This window comes from Phoenix dactylifera, chromosome 2, assembly GCF_009389715.1.
Source record: "Phoenix dactylifera cultivar Barhee BC4 chromosome 2, palm_55x_up_171113_PBpolish2nd_filt_p, whole genome shotgun sequence".
In the NCBI taxonomy this organism is placed as follows: domain Eukaryota; kingdom Viridiplantae; phylum Streptophyta; class Magnoliopsida; order Arecales; family Arecaceae; genus Phoenix; species Phoenix dactylifera.
Window position 1 is genome coordinate 1,629,651 of NC_052393.1, and position 13,640 is coordinate 1,643,290.

At 37.5% G+C, this 13,640-nt stretch overlaps 1 protein-coding gene across 14 annotated transcripts in view; it reads left to right on the forward strand.

The window, feature by feature from the left end:
• The window catches only part of LOC103698924 (UDP-glucose:glycoprotein glucosyltransferase-like), a 193,991-nt gene that overhangs the window by 85,047 nt on the left and 95,304 nt on the right, over positions 1-13,640 (forward strand). For 2 of the 14 annotated variants that reach the window (XM_039116820.1, XM_039116822.1), the window contains exon 2: positions 5,503-5,940. In XM_039116820.1, the coding sequence (XP_038972748.1) occupies positions 5,503-5,940 (438 nt within the window). The other 12 variants (XR_003383447.2, XR_003383448.2, XR_003383442.2 and 9 more) reach the window with 12 other exon arrangements.

Below are 13,640 nucleotides of genomic sequence, written 5' to 3' on the forward strand. Positions count from 1 at the left end.
TGAGACCATAACCCAACAAATTCCTGCATTTGTGTTGATTAGTTCGCTCCAGCAGGGGAGCTTAAAAATTCACTTTGGAAGGCTTCATTGAACCTTTCATTAGAATATATAGTAGCAAGTAAAAATAATAAGAAGTTTTTTTAGATTTAAATGCATCCTTTCCAGATGCAGAGATAGTGCATCTCTTGGTGATTTTCATGGATTATGAAGAGTTTAGATAGCTTGGAGAACATGATTGTAATTTGTTTTGGTAAACTATCTATAACCATTGCTCATGCATCGCTAAAAAGTATGCAGTGCAAGTACACCATCTACTTACAATTCTCTCTTGCATGGCATGACTTGCTTATTCTTTGCCCGATCTATCTATCACGGTGAGGTGTGGGCCTCGTGAATTCCACCATGAGTCTTAACTTCTGGGGTTTGACAGGGGCAGAAATAACTTAGATGAAAACTTTCATCTTTCTCATAGTACCTCTATTTCCTATCCCAAAATATTTTTGTAATGTTTACAGTTTTTGAGCTATCCTCATGATATCCCTACCAAACCTTCTCTCGCTTCTCACATCCCAAAAACTCGCGTGGTCTCTCGCTCAAATTTCTTCCACCTTCTGGACTTATAGACTCAAAGCTCCCGAATTAATTCAATGAGACGTAAAGGATTGCTAACCCGGGTTGCTCCCAAAAATACAATGCATAAACGCAAGAGTTGATGACAACTTAGTCTGGCTTGGGTGGGATCTGGATTTGAAATTGTAAGCAGGGAAGTATGGGCCTGGCGACTTGGTGCGGGCCATGTGAAGAAACTGGGCCCTGTGACAACTCAACCTTTAACTATTTACAAAATTATTTTTTAAAAAAAACCTCACTTAAAATACAATGATTGCTAATTCTTCTTTCCCAGAGTCATGCTAGAAATTTATCCCGTTAGTCTTGCTCCAACATACTTTTGTTCGATTTGACAACTGGATGTGACCATACATACAATTCTGAAGAGAAAAGCCTATATTTATAATGTCTCCCCGGAATTGGATGCTCTCCCCATTTCCCAGTCTGAAGCAGCATGTTCTGTCCATATAACATTCCTCCCTTTGCATGGTTTACATGCATCTCATGTGCTAAGTTCCCGCCTAGGAGTGGCAAAATATGACTCGACCCGCCAACCCGATTCATGTTCGACCCGCCATAAACAGGTTTGGATTTGGCCTAAACAGGTTCGGGTCGTAAACAGGTCGATCCGTTTAACCTGTTTATTAATTGAGTCGGATACGGATTTTAGATGTCTGACCCGTTTAAACCATTTAACCCGTTTAACTGTTGGGCAGGTTAAACAGGTCTAAATAGGTTAAACAGGTTAAACAGGTTGAACAGATCTAAACAGGTTAAACGAGTCTAAACAGGTCGGGTTGGGCAGGTTAAACAGGTTGGGCTGGACAGGTTAAACAGGTCTAAACAGGTTAAACGGGTCGGGTTGGGCAAACAGGTTAAACAGGTCGGGTCGGGTTGGGCAAACAGATTACCTGTTTATTAAACAGGTTAAACGGGTCGGGTCGGGTTACCTGTTTATTAAACATGACAGGTTCAGGTTGTAATTTCTGACCTGTTTAATAAACAGGTCGGGTTCAGGTTTATGATTTTCTGACCCGACCTGCATGTGACCCGACTCGTTTATGACCCGACCCGATTGCCACTCCTACCTCTTACTAGCAATCGAGAAGTTCAGCTTATGATTGCATATCTTATGATAGACTTAACATAACTTCTCCAAGGACAAATATTTGATAGACTGAAGTAATAGAAGAATTAATATCATTTATATGTGCAACATTGAAGAACAACACACGACATTTCTAGTTCTTAAACACTAAATCTATGTTAAAAAATCCACCAATTGACATAATCTAATTGAATTGAATGGCTTATGAATAGTTGGAATGTTGCTATTTATGAATAAGTGAGATATCCTTTGCATGCTTGGCCGTGCTTATGGTAGAATACTTATGCATACAAATGTTATCATAGCCGGCAACAACACTTTTTTTATCATATAAGTTGTAGAAGATGGGAAACGTTGATTTAACATATCTCTAAATAACGTCTGGTAGACATCTAACAATGATAAGGAGGAGACAAGATCATCCGGATGCCTTCCTTTTATGACTTCTAATATTACAATACCAAAGCTAACCGGAACTATTGTGGCTCCTAGAGATGTGGTTGTTCTGGCCCCAAGGGAAAACATAAGAAAGAGGGGAAACAGGGAATGTTTGGCCCCATGTCAACCATTAAGAAGAGAGAGAAAGAGGAAGGCCAATCACACCCGACCATTGAGAAGAAAGAGGGAGAGATTGGCAGCAATGAGGCTGAATGGTTAGGAAGAAATGAGAGGAGGAGAGAGAGACTTCAACGAGACCTCAAAATAGGGTAGAAAGGGGTTGGTGAGGGGCCTCGGTGCTAGTCATGCTATGGTGCCCGAAAGTAGCCTTGATGCATGCATGGTGACTACACAGCAAGGCATCGGGGGAGTCGTGGCGGCACTGAATGGTGAGAGAGAAAGCCAAAGCTTTGTATGGGTCAATGACTTCAAACCAGAGGAGGGGTAGGAGAAATAGGGGTGCCTCGCCTCTTGATTACATTGATGCTCGAGTGGCGAATTTGCCGGGATGCCATCTCGAAGCTACGGGGTTGTCCGGGGAAAAGTGGCGGCTCTGTTTACACCATTTGCCTCATGATTGCCTAATCATGCCGGTTTGGATGGACCAACTTAGGCTGATTAATTTTTACAGTGCAATACTATAACAACTCGGAGCCTCACTCAAAAAACTAGTTGGAAGGTGTTATTTGAGTTTATTGGTTATATATAAGTACCCAAGATTTTTCAAGCACATAATCGATGTGTAACTAAACACACGCTTGCGCTGTTGCAAAAGTCCATATTACTCTCTCTATTTAGGACATAGCGTCCTTGGTAACCTAGGGTCCAAATTCAATCAAATTTAATCACAAATATCATAATCAACCTGTGATGAGCTCCAAAAGGGTCGATGTTGCAGCATCCCAAGTTCATGTGGGTTATGGCCTAAGTCCCTAGGATCTCATTCAAAAAATAGTTGAAAAGTATTATTTTATAGTATTATTTTATTTTCTTTGTCTTATATAAATATTTAAAATTTCTCCAATACATAATCAATGTGGAACTAATCACATTCTTGTATAGGTTTTTACTGGTACATGATATAGAGCTAGTACGTACTATGATCATCTATGCCAAAACCTTGTAGGAGCCAACAGAAATACCAATATAGATTACATCGACAATTAGTGAGCAATGAGGCCAGTTTCTCTTCATAGACTAGATATTGGATTTACTTGAAACAAAATTGTCCCCATCCCTAGTGACTAACTTCTTATAATTTTATTCAAAAACTAATTATAACCATAATTTTGCTATTATTATAAAAAAAAATTTGGAATAAACAGTTCACTTTCTACTCTTCTTTCATATAAAAGAGGATGTATTATATTAATAAAAAAATACTATTGAACAAAAGATGATCGTCGAAATTACACATATGTCAAATGGCAAAAGTTGAGTGGACAAAAGGAGATTGCAGATTGGAAGATAATGTCCAACTAAACTACTTCATGTGCATCTCATGTGCCAAGGACGGTATGGATGGTCGTTAACGGTTATTTAGATAGAATCACTCGTTTGATAAAATAAAAAGAGGAATGCACGTAATCTTTATTTTTTAGAAAAAATAATTAAAAATATTTGTGCACACTGAATTGTACAACTCTACTCTTGTATTTATAAATTATCATTATCAAACTCTTTGGCTTCTCCTTGTCATTGGCATCTCACTCGTGGCATCGTTTAAACTTCAAAATAATGGTCGTTACTTGTTTTAGTTTTATAGTGACTGCCATAGCAATTTTAGATCGCTTGCATTACATCGCATGTCTAATAATGGAAATATGAAAAAAAATGACCGTTATGATGGATTATCTAGAAATGGGACACGTTAGAATGTTTTCGTAAAGAACTTCGACCACGTGTCGTCATGCGACCTTGACGGTTCACGAAGCATGCGAACCATTTCAGCCTTCTGATTGGCTTAAAAGCCAGAAAAGAAAGCAAACCCCCCGAATCCCCCTCCATCGATTGGGGACATGATGAAGATAAAGCAATGGGTCCGCCGATTGGACGATCGCCTGAGTCTCGAATTTGTGAAAATAACGATTGGTTATATACCGTTCACCTCCGCGGGCCATGTCCACCAGAGCGTTGGATCCTCTCTCTCTCTCTCTCTCCCCGATCGGTGGAGACGGGAGGATATAAAATCTCTAACCCTAGATTTCGATTGTTTTCTCGCGAAGAAACCTACATTTCTCCACGCGTGTGGGAGCCTTTCTTTCCCAAGATTCATCCGGCCATGGAGCTCCGTCGCCGATCTAGGGTTTCTGTGGCGTTCTTGATCTCTCTCCTCCTCGTCCTGAGCTTCGCCCGAGACTTGTGCTTCGCCGAGAACCGTCGGCCGAAGAACGTCCAGGTTTCACTCCGTTGCTGTTGGAAGCCGGGTAGCCTTCTTCTTGAATCTTTTTTACATTGATGCGTTACTTTTCTGGATTCCTTTTGGATTTAACAGGCACAATGAAATTTCGTAATTTGGAAAGTGAGGTATCTGATTAGATGTGTAAATCTTGAATGTTACTTTGATCTATTCTTTGTTCTTTTTTCGCTAAATAATTGAATTCATGACATTGTCAAGATCTTGTTGATTTTTTATTTGGAAGAAAGGATTGGAGCTCGCTGGATATGAACATACTTGATCTTCTTTGATTATTAGGGAGCGATTGGCCTGCCCTCCATTATTTAGTTATAAAATTCATATGCTACTTTTATTTGATCCTCTATTGATGTTTTCCCCTCTTAACTGTAAGTTGTGTCGCCAACGATAAACTTAATCTTGCCTACGAGATGGAGTTTTTCTGATTTTGTAAAGAAAGTCAAGGAGTTGGAACTGATCTTATGTATCTCTGATTGCAAATGGTGTTAGTGATAATCTGGCATCGAGAATATCCCTTTATTTTAGGAAGAAGGCTTGGGAAATCTGCTGGTACAAGTGTAATAATTTACTTATCAAAAAGTAGGGGACTAAGATTTTCTTTTCCCCTTCCTGAACAAATGAAATTCCAAAGAAATTCAAAAGTAGGCTTGCCTGATGGAATCTGGATGCTTGACCTAGCCAAGAACTGTCTGTTGGTGGTAAGTAAAGGTGTGAGTAACTGAGAAATCAGTGACTGTGTTGTTCTGTTGCATGATAATTTTTGTTTCTGCTTTCAGTTTATAGTTGCATTGTTGGCACTGGTGTATGACGCATTGTTGGCATTGAAGTATTATTTTGCTTGTTATTTGTCTTTTAAGTTTATACCTTCTTTGATTAAGGAGCACTTCAGTTTGATAGGTTACTAAAGAATTATTACAACATATATCAACAGAGAATTGCTCTCTAAAGAATGGAAAAACCTGTTTTGGGAGTTTACTGATCTCTGGCTAGAACCAGATAAAGGCTCAGATTGTTTGACAGCCAAATGCTGTATTCACAAAATTGTCGTTGATGGGCACTCGGTTCTAAGTAAACCCTTGGGATCAGTTTTTGAATTTTCTCGTATGCTTCGGTCAGCATCTCCTAGACTAGTGCTCTACCGGCAGTTGCCGGATGATTCTTTATCTTCTTATCCTTCTGACGACGAAGCCGACTCAGAACATTTTATGGGAGACCTGTCTGGGCCAATTTCAAGAGTCAAGGCAGAGCCTTTTCTCATAAGCAGAAACCCGAGAAGCCCTGGAGGAAGTTGTTGCTGGGTAGATACTGGTAGTGCACTACTGTTCAATGTTACTGAACTTCTTTCATGGCTTGACACTTCAGCCAAACTGTAAGTCACATCCACCTTTTCTGTGGCTTTGTTGTATTTCTATTTCTGTCATTGCAATTCTTGTTGATCTTTTTTGCTTCCTTGTTATATAGTGAGGTTATATGTTTATTTGGATTTTGCCAGAGCTGTGGGATCTGCTGAGCAGCCTGAACTTTTTGATTTTGATCACATATATTTTGGTTCAAGTATTGCCAGTCCAGTTGCTATTCTATATGGAGCTCTTGGAACAGAATGCTTCAAAAAGTTTCATGTTACCTTGGTGGAAACATCCAAAAAGGTATTAACTAATGAGCCATTATTTATTTTATATGAGGAACAGTGAACACATTCCTGTCTCTCAGTTAGAATAACATGGCTTATTGCAATTAACAATGTTGGCACATAGCCACATACATATTGTTAAGAAAAAACTGCAAAACAAATCTCTTTCCTTGCATGAGATGTGATTACTCAATAAAATTTAAACTCACTGGTTGTTCCATTTGATGTGTCCTTAACAAGCTCATTAGTTTTACTACTTCAAATTTTAATGAAATGTAGCACACCTAGTGTTATCATGGAAGATTTACAATTACTTGATTGATGAAACTTTTCATGTTTGTTTGGTTGGAGTGACTGCATAGGATGACTAACTCACAGAAATTTGTGGGAAATAGAGAGGGAAAGAAGTACTGATGAGGAAGAGATAGTGGTGGAGGGAAACTTTTGTTGCATGTTTGATGGAGGACATGAAATCAATGTTTGAGCTGAAATGGGTAGTCAAAGCCTGGACCAAGGAAGCAAGCCAGGCTTCCTGGATTGGACCAGTGAGGTACCAATACCTGGAATGCCCTTGGTACCTGGGTCTTTGCGAAGACTTTGCAGCCTGGTTGGTATGATTCTATGCTGACCAGTACCCACCAGGACAGGACCAGCGTCAGCTGGTTTGGCCTGTTACTGGATTGTACCAACTCAAAATGTCTTTTGTACTTTCTATTTGTTCTCCTTTTGGTTACTCATAGATATCATATATCATGTCTTGGAATGCCATTTTAGTATAATAATTATGGCATTCTTATCTATTAGTTTGAGGCCTAACCTCCATATTTGCCATTATGTGGACTTGAAACTTATTTTTTATTAGTCATTTCTTTCTTACTAAATGAAAACAACTTAACATACAGTTTCTTCCTTTATTATGTTGGTAACTTTTTTCAGTTTGTCTGCTCTTAGCCATTATATTTACTCTCTTTCTAGATTCACTGTCATAACTTTGCTGCCCTGTTCTTTTTATTTTTCGTTTAAATGTGTTTTCTGTTGTTCTTAGGGAAAAATTAAATACGTAGTGAGACCTGTATTGCCTTCTGGATGTTAAGCAGCGAGCAGCTATTGTAGTGCTGTTGGTTCTTCAGATGTAGTAAATTTGGGTGGGTGTGGTGTGGAATTTGCTTTGAAGAACATGGAGTACAAAGCTATGGATGATAGCACAGTAAAGAAAGGTCATTGCAGGACTTTCAGTAAAATGCTATATGCATAATTTTCAATTGTTGGCTTTTCCTTCCTTATCAGTGTTATCCAAAATTCGCAACAACTGACTTTTTTTTATGACATTGAAGTTTCATAGTTTTTTTCTTGTATATCTGTTTGCAGACTTGATGATAGATATACTTTAATTTGTTCTCTTTTGTGCACCAGTTCAACCTGCTACTCCAACTGATGTGCCACTTTAGACCAATTATTGTTTTTTTGGTTAGGCTTCCATTTGGATTACATTTTAGCTGATGTTGTTGGATTGCTCACTTCTCGTATACGTTGTGCTTAAGTTTTTGGAAAACTCTCAAGAAACAGTGCCTTGACCTTGTTGCCTATCACATTTGTACTCTATCATTTCTTTACTCGCTTTATTTAGAATGGTTGTGTTACTTTTGTTAAATATAGTTTTTAATTCACCCATAAGTCACGTAGAATTTTGATTTCTACAAACCAGCCAAAATGCTGTACTTCCATTGAAGTCATAATATATATTATGGAATAAGTACACTAACGGGTGTCAATATGAATTGGTGTATGTGAAGCTTTAATTCACCAAAGTGATGTCAATTTCAGAGATAATACTAGAAATTTAATTGCTGTAGCATCTCTTAGTAAAATCTGCTCATGGTCTATGTTAAATTGTTATTATTTATGCCTAAAAGCTGCCATTAACAAGGCCACAGAATAAACAGTCTCTAATTGAATGGTTTCCCCTTGTTGTGTAAGTCTGTTTTATGCTGCTTAAATATGTTGAAACGATCTAATGGCCTAGAAGTTGCAGGTTTGTAATAGATGATTAACTTTTGAGAATTATTTTGCTAAAATTAATTTTATATTATAGAATGAAAAAAAATATATTTAGAAGAATTCAGGAAAAGCCACTTTTACTCTTTTGTTTATTGCTTAAAAATTGTTAGCAGTCTTGATTTTTGGTCTGCCAAACACCATTGATAGCCCACTGGAACCCACTGTCCTGCAGTGACATTTAGGCAAAACTCTGCCCTGTGGGAAGCGGCATCTCTATCACCAGACTGATCAGCTTGAGACTATGAATCCCATGCCATGCAACTAATGCATCTGAACGAGCTCCATGGATGCAAGCATTATTTCATTGGTGTGCTCATACCTGCATGTGGGCCTATGTGCATACGCAGATATGTATGTACGTGTGTGTGTGTATATGTATTAATGTATATATGTACTCATATATGCATATGTGTGTATGTATTTTGTATATTCCGTATAGACGACATGCTCAGACATGTGCCTTAGCACATGCATGCACACCCGTCTGTATGTGTGCCTATGTGCATGTACAACACTGGCTATAATCATGGCAACCATTAAGAAATGGAGCTTTTTCTTTTGTATTTTTATTATTTTTTGAAAATCTTGCTTCTTTTATGTATCAAGAAAAGAATCATATAATTATGTCTGTGTTGCAAGTGTTACTGTGGAAGATCCTAGGACCGAGGATCTCAGTCAAGAAGTTAGAGGATTTATATTTTCCAAAATCTTGGTTTGTTCCCAAAGCCTCACTTGTAGATGAGACTTAACCTTGTAATTTAATCTATTCTTACATTCTGTTTTACTTTATCTTTGCAACTGCAGGAACGCAAGCCAGAGGTTACTGAGTAATGGCTTTCAGGGATTATTTATTATCAACAACAATATCAGACACACTGGAAGTTTGGGAATTGAAGGGTATTGGTTGTGATGATTGGTGCATGATAATAACTGTATACCGCATCTCATCTGTGCTTGGTTGGTTTGATTTTTAGTTGAAGATCTTTTATGCCCACTTTTGACCAGTTAGGTTATCTTTTCTACAGGTTTAGGACATCAAACAGCACAAAGAATAGTGCATGCATCAGACCCTTTACAGTCAATGCAAGAAATCAATCAAAAGTTTCCTAGTATAGTTTCTTCATTATCTCGCATGAAGGTACAAGGTTCTGTTAGTCACTTGTTAAATTTGTTGGCATATATCATATCTTTGTTATTTCTGTCAGCTTACATATGCTTAAGCTATATGCAGCTTAATGATTCTGTTAAGGATGAAATACTTGTGAATCAGCAAATGGTTCCTCTTGGGAAGTCTTTAATGGCTTTGAATGGTGCTTTAATCAATATTGAAGGTATCGATCTTTACCTATAATGTTTTCTTCCTCCACCATTAGCTCTGATATCTCACTTTATTCTTAGAGAACAAATTGGTTTATATCAACTGTGGGATTTGAGTGGTTGTACCTTATACCTTGGTTTCCCATTTCTGCAACCCTTTTTGCATTTTTGTTATGCCTTCATTTGACACTCTTTTGCATTAAACGTCAGTTGATCAAAGCTTAGCAAAATAAATAATATTTTAGTTCTTTACCTAATGGTCCTGACTATTTATTCTGGAGTACCACTTCGGCTTGGTGATTCTCGACTTCTAAGATGTCATATGACAAATAATCAGTCAAAACATTCTTTCTTTTTGTTTTTGAGGTCATCATAGTCACTTGCACATGTGCATAGTACATAAGTTCTTACTCAAACACAACCTTTGAATCTATGACCTGGAAAAACATATTTAGCCTAGCTGATTTACTTGCCCTTTATGTATAATTCATGTTTCTTGGCAGCCAATTGTCTTCCTAATGTATGGTAGGGGTACAAATGAGCCGAGCAGCTCGAGCTTGACTTGGGTCCAAGCTCGGCTCGACTCGACTATTATCGAGCTCGAGTAGCTCAACTAGTTTTTTGAGTTAAGCTCGAGTAGCAAAATACTCGACTCAATGGCTCACGAGCCTAGTCAAGTATATATATTTTTAATAATATTATATTTTATTTATAATATATATTAATAATTTAATATTTTAAAATATAATATTTATATATTTTTTATTCTGACCTAACTCCTAACTTTTAACTATATTTTTTAAATTATCACCAAGGCTCAAATTCAAGCTTGAACTCAAGCTCGAGTATGGCTCGGTTGATATTCGAGTCGAGTTGATCTTGAGTGTTCTTTTTTTTTTTTATCGAGTTGAGTTCGAGCTTGAATATTAAGGCTCGATCGATCCCGAATATTTTGAATCGGTTCGATCTCGAGTCTCTAGCTACTCGACTCAGCTCGGCTAGATTGCACCCCTAATTTAGGTTATGTTTTTACCTTTATCTAGACTGTTATGATACTAGATATCACATTTGGCAACTATTTCAGTAATATATGTTTGATTATATTAAGCTATGTATACTATATGGTCTGGTATTTGATACTATGGTGCAGTGTTACCGTTTTTAAATGTTTTAACCATCTAGTTTTGTGTCTTATAGGTTAATGGATCTGGTTAGTGAAGAGTTATCATTGGTCGATCAATTTTCAAAACTTAAGGTGATCTGTGCTTATTGACATCTTTTTTTATGGCATATGCATCATAGCCAATTTCCTGGTAAATTGTTTGCTGGTTAATTGATAATGCACCCTTTTCCTTATTTCTTTTTCACTTTCTTTTCTTTTGTTAACCTTTTTCCGTGCAAGTCTGTTAAGTTTCAGTAATAATGTAAGTAGAGCTTTATGAAATTGTCTCCTATGAACATTTTGGCTATATGAATTATAAAATTGAATTATTGCTATCAAAGATGCTTACACCATTCAGTTTTCTTTTTGTTTTCCTCTGTTTCTTATCGCATTTTTAAGAGACTGCTTTACTGCCCCTCTGCTTCAACTTTATTTATTTTGAAATTTATTGTACCAGGATCTCTCTCTGGAGAACCCTGAAATGATCATCTAGTTCTATTGGCTCTTTATATAAACAACACTTCTCTATTGACTCAACTAGCTATCCTTAGGGTCTTCTAAGACCACCTACTGCCTATAATTGGCTAGATCAGCTATTAGCTTTATCAAGAGTTTGATCTAATAATTTCATAATTTATCAGTGGTGGATCTTGGCGCCTTCCTTGATTAGGAATCTCAAACAAAGCATAGTATACAGAAAAAGGAACGTAACATCTGACCAAGAAAATTCAATTGATTTGGATTACAATCTACGAACTCCATTTAGTTCTGGAGAATAATGGAATGGGATATGGGCCTAAACTCTTTTGGAATTCACACCTTTGAAGAGCATTCCCTCCAATAGAGTTGCTAAAGCCATTGGAGGTTGATATCAATGATTTGGGTTCAGGTCCCACCCTCACCCAAACTTTAATTTGGTTTTCTGTCCTAATTCTCAAAAAAAGGGAAAAAGAGTAAAAGTGCAAATAAGCTATTTAAGAAAGCATTCCAAAAAAAATCATAAATCTTCACTTGTTTCTATAGTCCAGCAACCAATCTTAGAGAATGGGAGCGGGGCATGGTAAGGCTCAGAACAATTATAGCATCTCAAAGGTTAACTGATGCAATCATAATATAATTCACTTGTCTCTCTGACTTCGAAAACTATCACTACCTAGATTGCTTAAAAAATGATATTATGCAAATTACTGAACTTTTGATGTTGGTCTTCGTTCTGAAAAGTAATGAATTTTTAAGGCTAATGATTCGGAACTATGTCGGTTACTTCCCGCTTCATTCCCAAGTTCTTGCATAAACTACTGAACGAGCCGTACTTTTTATGCTCCCAGTAAACACGTAATCATTTCTCCCAAGGGCACATAAGCAGTCATTGGACTCTAAGAACTGGTAGGATCCTAGAATGGCGTTGGAGATGAGTATGCTTGTGGAGGCACGTCGTATTAGTTTTGCACGTCATAATGTTCTGTATTTTTTTCTATAGAAATAACTAATTATGAGTTGGTTGAGGTGGTGTATGAAATCTATATGAAGCATTTCCAACATAATGCTTTGGATAAAGGCTTAAAACATATTTATTTTAATAATCAGTACTTGTATCACAGCCATCCATCAAATTCTCCTGCCATTTTGATCATTTATTTGTTTTGCATATAATGGGATGGCAGCGGCACTTATCCTTTTGGTATGTGCAACAATAATCAGATCTTGGGGAGACAAAACCTCTCAATCCCAAAAATTTCAATGGCCATCGTAGGCATATGAAGTAGTTGCATTTAGTTGGATTGCTACTTTCAAATTATTGTACCATGCATTGCTTAGGAACCTCAAACAGAGCACAGTATATAGAAAAAAAGAACGTAATATCTGACCAAGAAAATTATATAGAAATTGATTTGGACTACAATCCACCAACTCCATTCAGTTCTGGGAAATAATGGAATTGGATGTGGGCCTAAACTCTCTTGGAATTCACACCTTCCAAACAGCATACCCTCCATTGGAGTTGGTGAAGTCATTGGAGGTTGATATCGATGACTTGGGTTCAGGTCCCACCCTCACCCAAACATTAATTTGGTTTCCTATCCTAATTCTTCGAAAAAAAAAGGGAAAAACAGAAAAACTGCATATAACCTGTTTAAGAAAGCATTCCAAAAAAAATTCAAAAATCTTCACGTGGTCCTGTTTCCATAGCCTAGCAACCAATCTTAGACAATGGGAGCAGGGCATGGGAAGGCTCGGAATGGCTATAGCATCGCAAAGATTAACTAATGCAATCATGATATAAATTCACTCGTCTCTCTATGGTTGCTTACCAAAGAAAATGATGTCAAAAAAATGAATTTTTACCAAACCTAATTGAACATCAATTTATATAGAAGTTCAAAACAAGGAAATCGGGACATTAATGCATCACAGAACATACTCAGATATGCTCCATGCCTTCAGGTTACGAAAGCTGATGGCAAATATATAACTAAATAATGCCAAATCAAAAAAAAAAAAAAATAATAGGATCAAAGGGGAAAAGTTAGTAAGTACAAAGAATTAGATAACTTGCCCCGGCATCAATATTTGCAAGAATAACAATTGATCTTGAAATAGAGAGGTGATGATGAGAGGGGAAAATTTCAATTTTTAGTTTGTGGACCGGTAAAGCAGCTAATTGCCTGAATAAAAAGCCCCGACAAATGCCACCAAGGTGGTAGCCTAGTGGTACTGGACAGCAATTCTAACCATAAGGTCCCAAGTTCGAATCGCTGCGGCGACGATTAAATTGTGGACCGGAGCTCACTACTTTGGCCACTGCTTGGACTTGTGGTGTAGGACCGCTCTTGAACTGCTAGTAGCCGGGGTGGTGCCGGGTGTGACGTACTCACACGTGGGACTCGAGCCAGAGCTCAGA